The following is a 9,344-nucleotide window of genomic DNA, read 5'->3' as shown; positions in this document are numbered from 1 at the left end:
AAATCCTTTCAGATCTATCGACTTGCTTTCGCCAATTCTTACATAATCATTAATAACATCCGCGGGTGTCCTTATGCAAGCATCCTTAGTGCAAGTGTCATATTTGAAGAGATGTTAATCTACGAACTCACACAACATTATTTCTCTTATTTAAAAAATTATCATGAACTGTAATCGCTTCTTGAATTCTTCGAGATAATGAACGACCCATTCGAAATCTTCTACAAAAAGATTTTTCAGTTGAAGTATAAAAAAAGTATCCAAAAAGTAATCATGATAAAATCTAGTATGACTTTCTTCACTAGTTTGATTAAACATATGATAATTTATCCCTGACCCACCATGACATGCTTTATGTTATTGATGATATTGATAAGCATTTTTGTTTATAGATGGGAGAGATTGAACATCTTCTTCTTCTTCTACATTTATCAACTCATGAATAATTTGTATATTATTTGATATTGTGAAATGAATTAAGTATGTTGAGATTTCTAATAAAATATGCATATATAGTTTTAAAATATAGTTGTGTATATATATACATATACAAACATAAAATGTTAAAATATAGCCGTCAGAATATAACTATTAAAATTTGACCGTTAAATTATAACTATTATAACATTTTTGAAAGAATATTCATAAATTTGAAATTTAAAATATTAATTAAATATTACTATTGAAATACAGGAACCAATATAGAAAATAATATTGGAGTAAAAAATCATTTTGATTTTTTATATTTTAAGAAATTATTATTTTATTATATTTTAGGTAACTAGTACAGGATGCTTAGAGCATCTCCATGACTAATAGCTAAAATGGTTAGCTAAATGATCATTATCTAGAAATTTGTTAAATCTGTAAGAGGTTTTACTATAGTGGTATTAGGTATAATGGTTAGCTATTTTCAATAAAATTATTTTTTTACTATATATATATATGAAAATTTTATATTTTAAAATAATTTTAGTATATATTTAGTTAAATACACGTGAAAATATAAATAATATATTCAATGAAAATATATTAAATATAATAGCAATTTAATATTATTTCAATTGAAATATAATAACATATTTAAATATAATCAAACATAATTAATAAACATTACTTATATATCTATTATAAAATATATAATTATATTATATTATATTATTTCTATTTGTATTCATAAAAATATGCATTATATATTAAAATAAATATAATAAAGTTTAAAATATTAAATATAAAATAAGAATTTCAATATATTTTGATTTATATATATATATATTAAGTGTAATATAAATATATGTATATATTAATGTGCAGAGCATGTTAAGTTTTAAATAATGCATCAAAGATGTGGATGTTTTAGCTAATGGCTAAAGGATCAACAAATATAGAAGACGGGATGGAGAATATCTAAATGCTCTTAGAGTTATAGGAATACATACAGGGGATAAGGGAAATAGTTAAATTGTGTTGTGTTGTGTTCTGTGTGTGTCTTCTGTCTATCGAGGAGAGTGGGAGTCCCGAGGCCGCAGCGCAACGAACATAATAATAAAATCAAACGCTCTCCTCCTTGTTCATATAAATCGTCTTGTTAACAATTGACCTATTTATGTATTAATAAACCAATCTATCAATCGTAAGTTAGTAGGGAAGTGATGGGAAAGAATCAAGCATACAAGGCTATGCAGAGATCGAGGCTGGGTTCTAGTTCTGCCGCCCCTGATGAAGTTGAGGATGGCATGGTTTGTACCTTTTCATATTCCTCTCTCTCTCTCCCCCCCCTCTCTCTGGTAGATCCCAATTAGAACAATTAATGTTGATGATTAGGTAGTCTTCTTACAATCTACCCCCTCTACTGGAGTAAATCTGTATCTATGTGTTTGTATACGCTTCGCATATGCCTGCCCACCTATCAAATTTTTGTTTTACCCCCTATTTTACTATATCATTCTCAAGATTTAACCTTTCTTAATTCTATACTTTAAATCTTTATAATAATTCTGCATTATATTATTACAGTCGTGTGTGTTATTAACAGGAGAATCCCTCTAACAATCCTTGGTTGGCTTTGATTTGGTTTGTTAATGGTGTGTGTGAATATTTGTCGTGCCGACCTTCATTGCAAGTGCCTCTTTTTTTTTTTTTTTTTTTTTTTTTTTGCAGGATTAAAGTGCCTCTTTAAGTAGCAGTATATAACACATATTACTACAGTCGTGTGTATTATTAACAAGATACAAATGCTTTTATTCCTTATTACGACTCTAATTAGTAAATATAGAAATTCAATCCAATACTATTTGTCACCACTCACCTTGAAGTGTAAAGCCATTGTCTTTAAAATTTTGATGACATATGACTGGTAATTATGTCAAAATTATAATGCTAACGTGTAACAACTGTTAATAATATTCACCATGTCAATATTTCGAGCTTCTCGTCTACACGACGTTAAACCAAGATTCAAGATAATCAACGATAATATTAGTCTAGCAACGCCTAACTCGCCTAGGCACCGTCTAATTCTCCTAAGCTATTAGAATCAAGACGGTTGGGATGCCTTTTATTTTTTACTGCCTTTCTGCCTAGGCGGCGACTTAACAACTATGAATAGAAGTGAAAAGGTATATGATATGATCTTGGCTCTTAAACTAACAATAGGATGGAAGGTGGTCAATAATTCTTCTAAGTATGCACCACAAGTTGAATTTTGGGGGCCTAATGAAAAAATATGTTAGGATTGTGTGCATGATTTGGTAGAAGAAGTACTAGCGGATTAACATATTTATATAGGGATGACTGCTATGGTTACATTAGGGTGGGGGGAGACGTGGGTATTAAGGCGTCCAGTGGAGTTTTGGCTCTCATGGGACTATTAAGGACAGAGGTGGTTTTGCGCTTTCTTCTTTTAGACTTGTACACGAGCTGGTAGTTGAAATTTTGTGTTTTAGGAAAGAGGTGCATCAAGTCACCTTTAAGCGGGGTCAAAGCACTCTAATTGACTATATGTTGGTGCAAAGGACCACAGGGCTCAAGTTTGTAGTGGTGTTCGCAAGAAGCATGTTATAGATAACTTGAGTGCACAACCTATTGTGGCTTGTAAATTTCTTTAATAGCTGTCATAATATGATACAAACCAATAGCACAACCAATCACTCAATATGATGCTGCTGCATGTCTTTCTTTAAGGATTTAGAAAACGAAGTTGCGAGTGTGATAAACCTCTATTTTATCAATAATCTTTCAGAGTTCTTCCTGCTGCTTTTGTCACAGAGCTATATTCAATGTTTGGTCCTGGTTGTTTTATACTGATATGCTTCCAGTTGACCATTTTTTGAATAATAAAATATTTAATTTTTTTTATTTGTATAATTGATTGCTAGTGGGGGTTGTCACTAGATTTCCAGTCTATATTACTTGTGTAATATAGTCGCCTAGTATAGCCTCTATTCGTTTCCCTATTTTCCCCGCTTTTGTATGTATCGTTTCTGATGAAAGCAGTCGCAGGTGGATGGTTCATTTCATTCACCAGAGTGGCATGCCGCACGTTTGGCCAGCCTGAAAACTTCTCATACTGTCACATGGGAAGAATACAAAAAGAAGCAAAAGGTAATTTGTTGGATGCTTACTTGCGAATGTGAACTAATTATATTGATTTGCAGAGAAATTAATAGTTTATGGTTACTTCAAGTATATTAAATCTCTTAAAATAAATTAAAGTATGATTGCATGTAGTATTATCCTTTTGCAATTTGATGGCCATGTTTTAAAGGTGAACATTTTAGTGGCTAAAAATATCTTCCTTGAACGCTTAAACAACTTCCGTCATATTCCGTTAATTTCAGCTTTGCATTGTTAGTATTATGCTAAAAATTATTATTATGCAATAGGTTTATACACACACACCAAATAAAAAATATATAATCAACGCTCACACTCACAGAGGGAGGTATGAATAAATGCTTTATTAATATTATATTGATTAGGTTATTTTCAGTATTAACATATGTTTTTGTACGAGCTCTCAATATGAGCTCAAATAGTCTATTAAAATCAGAGTTGCTATTAATTTATCAAGACCCTCGAGTTCATGACATAATAGTTCTAGATGTAACTGTAATTGTTTGAAATTTTTTTTGTTCAGTTAACTTCTAGTAGAGTGCTTGTGTGCAGATTCTGGAGACGAGATGTTTTGGGGATGTGTGTTTTATCATTTGGGTGTATTATTACTGGATCTATCAACACTACATGGTACAAAATTGAGAAAGGATAGGAAATTATATGAAGATTTGAATTGAAATTTAGATTTACTAAGACCCATTGAAAAATGATGTTTTCCGGTGAAGGAAACCAGAAAGCAAAAAAGAAATCCTGAGTTTAGTGGAGACAGAGGTGAGATGGGATTGAATTTGAGGAGAAGAATGGACAGAGTGCGGAGGTAGATCAAAGAAGAAACATTATATATATACACAGTACTTTATTGAAAATATATTAGCTTTTTATACATATACATGTAATTTAATTAAAAAATACAAGCAATATATTAAAACAATTAACATAATAGCATTTTGACACAGTATTAAATGAAGTATAAAATGTTGTTGCAAGAATAAAAAGAAATGTAGATCAGAAAATAAAATACTACAATTTAAAAAAATAATTAAAATATTAAATGATACCTGGGAATTGCACGGGTTACAAGCTGGTATGTTGACCTGCAGAAATGGCCAGTTGAAAATATTTTTTTGCAGATCATCAAACTGCATTTACTTTATCTTTTGATTACTTAATTTGAATTATGACGCAATTAGCTGAATGTCGTAGATGTACGGTTATGTGAGTTTTTGTTGGTTATGTGTCAGGAACTATTATGTTTCTGACCTAGTTTTGAACTATTTTTGGTGTTTCTGCTTTATAGAGCAAGAAAGCAGCTAGATTAAGCTAAGAGAGAGCAGAAATAGAGAGACTAGAATTAGACAGAGAACAGAGAGATCAGAGAGGGTTCAGAGAGAAATGAGAGAGAAACTTGTAGAAGATAAATTTTAGAGAGAGAAATCAGTTATAGAGAGAGAGAGAGAGAGAGAGAGATTTGGTGGCGGCAAATGCCATTTTCCATATATTCAAATCATAACCACAAATGGAAGTTACAACTGGTATTTATGGTGCAGCACACAAACGGAAAATAGCTAAAGACTAGTTTACCCTTAATGAATCCTGACCCTTAATATTAACTGTACTACTTAAGCTACTACTGCAATTCACTATAGTACTGATCCTGACATTATGTTAGTGTCTGCTGTGATTTAGTGTTCTGTCCAGTCAATAATATTACTTGGGTAATAGTTCTTATAATCTGGGTACCTTTGGCCTTTATTTGCTAGCAATTGTATATTCTTAATTTCTTTTCCACTTTTTTAATCAATGTTGTTTACTTCTCTTGAAATTAATATCTGCTATGATGATAATGCTAAAATCTAAGAGTGGACAGTTACCAGATGGTTTAACGGCTTAATTTGCTAGGAAGAAGAAATTAGGAAGGGGGAGTTGGAAGCTGATAAAGATAAAATGATGAGAGAGTACAGGGCCCAGTTAGATGCTGAAAGGGCCAGTAAGCTTGCACATGGAAGAAATCACTCACACAGTAAATCTAGTCACAAAAAAGGTATGTACTGAATGTTACTATGGGCATAATGGGGTTAGGGTGCTTTGGGCATAATGGGGTTAGGGTGCTATTAGAAGGCTGTTTTTTTGTCTTGTTTAAGAACATATAAATATATTGTCCGTGCAGTTAAGGACAAGGATCTGAAGAAACGCAGTAGTAAGAAGAAAAAGGTATGATGTGTATTATTATGTTTGATTTTACACTTGAGACCTGCTTGAGTTTATTTTTGTGATAGTCATCCAATATTTTTCTTATCCCGGAGAAATTTTCACAAGGTGATTATGCTGAAACCCACTAAGTGTGCACTGTGCACGAAACCAATCATTGAAACTCTCTTGACATAGACAAATTGTAAAATTTATAGTTTATAATGTTATGTTTCTTAATATACAGCAGAGATCATTACTTGTTCAGAACTTAGCAGTTTGCTGTATCCGTACAAGCTGATTTGAAACTTGAAATGTTCTTTGTAATCAAGAAAGGATGCGCTATGTGTTGTATGCCAGACCAACAATTTGCATTGTAATGTAATCTTGTTTTTGGTCAATCTTAGCTTAAGAATTATATCTTGTCATGTGTACGGAACAGATCTTAAAAGTTACTCCGACTTGGTAGAAAAGAAGAGTTGTCTTGTTAGGATATACATGTGTTGTCTTCATAGCATGCTTTTCAAGTATCAACCTCACAATCGAAGAACCTCTTGATGTATAATCAGTATCACTGTTGAAGTAACACAATTATTTATGTAAAAACAAAATTGAGTCGTTCATGATAATTTTCGTCTCCAGCATTCAAGAAAATCTTCCGAGTCAGAATCTTCAAGTTCATCGTCAGAATATTCTAGTAGTGATGATGATGATGAGAGAGAATCAAGAAGATCAAAATCAAGGTCTAAACGAAGGAAGAGAGAGAAAAGGCACAGATCAAGATCCAAGCATTCATGCAGGGGTGAAGAGGCCGATGGTCCTTTGCCTCTTTCAAGATTCTTTGGTAACTCTAAAAACTGATGTTTGATGTCAAGCTTCAATATATTCAAAATCTAGCATTTAAATAGTTTCTGATGTGCCATGATACTGGTTTTCACAGTTCTGCTTGCTAGATTGGTAAACTCTGACATTACATGAAAGTACTATGTAAAGATCTTTTATTATTTTTAGATTCTGTTTGCAGATAGTAATCTAGTTGCACGAGGCATTTCAGTGTACTTGTGCAACTGACATAATTAAGATTCAACTGTATTATTTTAATGATAATTTTCAGTTTGTTAGATGGGTTCCTAACTCGTTTTGTTACCAATTTTTTACAAAGACCTTTTCTAGATTGCAGATATTTTATGATTGGGAATGTTATAGGGGTTATTATTCCTGACCTGATTAGTTGTAGTCATTAATGTTTGATAATATGCATCTTCCACATAATACATGGTTAATAAATCCTGATCTGCTCTGATCTGGGGTTGTTAGTGCTGCTTGACAAGAACGCTCTGTCTTAGATCTGGGTTCTAGAATGCTCTTTGTCCGAGATCTGGGTGGGTTCTAGAAAGAAGTTGAGCATAGTAAGATTTACATTCCCAGTGCCAGAGTACCGGGAGGCCGGAGTGCATGTCACAAGGCGCGGACATGCTAAGATGGGTATGTCTGGACATTTTTTTTTTTGTGATTTGGCATGTTTTTTTACTGATTTTTTTAATAAATATTTTTATATTAAAAATATTCATAAATTATAAATAAAATTCTAAAAAATATACATATATTTAAATATTTTTTAAGTTAGTAATATAAATTAGTATTATGATGATATTCTATTGTTAATATAAACTAATTTTGATTTTATATTTAAGCTCACCCTATATTTGTATAAAATTTTGCTATAAATTTTGTTATAATTAATTAATAATGACATTTCGTTTGGGCATGTCTTTATAGAAAAACTGTCAGTAGTCAGTACGCATGCCTTTCGAAATGACAAGTAGCTAAAGTCGCATATGACATAACAGGTTGCCTCAGACTCAATAAGATTAGTTTTTGGAATACAATTACAAGTCAGGTATACCGGATTTTTACGTCGGATTTACAGGCACAGAACACGTACTACATTTAAGTGTAGCAGACTAATACGTACGGATGGCAAAATAATTTGATTCGACGAATACTCGATCCGAAACCTGAAATTTTGAATTTACCAAATACGATTTTTTGGATTTGGATATGAATTTAATTTTTAAACCCAAAATTTTTTTGGATTTAGATTTGGATATTAGGTATACCGATCCGAAATCCAAACTCCATTCGAGCCCGAAATCCGAAAAAAAACACGAATTATTATATATTATATATATAATATTAGAATTTTATATATTACACATTATAATATATATATATATATATATATATATATATTATAATACATATTATACATATTATTATATAATTTTTATAACATATATTTTTATATTTATGTTTAAAATTAACTAATTATAAAATTTAATGAAATATAATTATTCAATCATTTAAACGGGTGATAAGGTTAACAAAACCTTTTTTTAGTAATAAATCTAGGGTATCAATTGAGTTGATTTTTTAAATATTATAATAACATAATTAATGATGTGGTGGAGTGGTTGAAGATGACACGTTAAAACTATTTCTATACAAGTCGTGTGTTCGATCTCAAGCACTGACAATATCAATAATTATACAAAATTTCAGATTTCGGGTTCAGGTATGAATATCCAATTCAAAATAATTTTGGGTTTCGGGAATGTCCTAATCCGATCCTAAATCGGATGGGTCTGGTTCATATATTTATTTTCGGGTATTTTTCGAGTTCGGGTCGAGTTCAGGCATGAATAATTTTTCGTGTTTGGATATAGATTCTGCAATATCCAACCCGATTCGACCCAATTGCTCCCTACTAATACTCCCCCCGCCCCCGGCTTATTTATATCGTGGGACGTGAAATCGGCACGCATTTAAAACTCCCGTAAAACATTGTTTTCTTAATAATTTTAAATATTTTTTTTAAATAAAAATATAATATTTAAACTTTTATACAGAAAACGAAAATTTTAAAAATAAATTATAGAATTATGTTTTATAATAGCCTTAAAATACATGCAAGTATGAGAAAAATTATGTAAAGAATCCAATGAGACGAAAGGGGTACTATTTTTTATATTTACTGTGGGATACGTACCTTGCACACATTGTAATTCATAGTAATAAAATAAATTGAAGCATAATTTTTTATTTAGGATTCATCATGGAAGAAATATAAATGATATTTCATAGCAGTCTGGAATATTAATTAAAATCAAATTTATTTCTGACTTCGAATTTTTATAATTTCTTCTCTTATCATAATGCAGAAAACTAATATATCAATTATGCAGGGTAATTGTAACTTTGCCCGTTTCTTTTGAGCGTTTTTTTCGATTGATGTCATAATTATGTATCTTGTCAAGTTGCATGTTTAACATTGAACTAGCTCACTAACCCGGATAATACACGAGCATGTTTTAAATTGCATAAATTACGATTCTTTTACCTCCGGTTTTTTATGTATATTTATGCCATCTTTTGGTGGATGAATGTTTTATTTGTTTGTGTATATAAAGAGTAATTTTTGGGGTGTGGTTGGGTTATTGAAGAAAATGTTCATTCAATATTTGACATTATGTTGAAATAAT

General features: G+C 31.0%; 1 protein-coding gene across 1 annotated transcript; it reads left to right on the top strand.

The window, feature by feature from the left end:
- The first annotated feature begins 1,442 nt into the window (after positions 1-1,442).
- On the top strand, positions 1,443-6,932 carry LOC141697146 (uncharacterized). Its single transcript, XM_074501389.1, has 5 exons — positions 1,443-1,739; positions 3,502-3,603; positions 5,515-5,656; positions 5,783-5,826; positions 6,445-6,932. The coding sequence occupies exons 1-5, from the start codon at positions 1,653-1,655 to the stop codon at positions 6,661-6,663; spliced, it is 594 nt and encodes a 197-aa protein (XP_074357490.1). The 5' UTR covers positions 1,443-1,652; the 3' UTR covers positions 6,664-6,932.
- Positions 6,933-9,344: the final 2,412 nt, after the last annotated feature.

Source organism: Apium graveolens, chromosome 11 (genome assembly GCF_009905375.1).
Source record: "Apium graveolens cultivar Ventura chromosome 11, ASM990537v1, whole genome shotgun sequence".
NCBI classification, from domain to species: Eukaryota; Viridiplantae; Streptophyta; class Magnoliopsida; order Apiales; family Apiaceae; genus Apium; species Apium graveolens.
The sequence above is the reverse complement of the archived record's forward strand: the minus strand, read 5'-3'. Positions and strand labels throughout refer to the sequence as shown.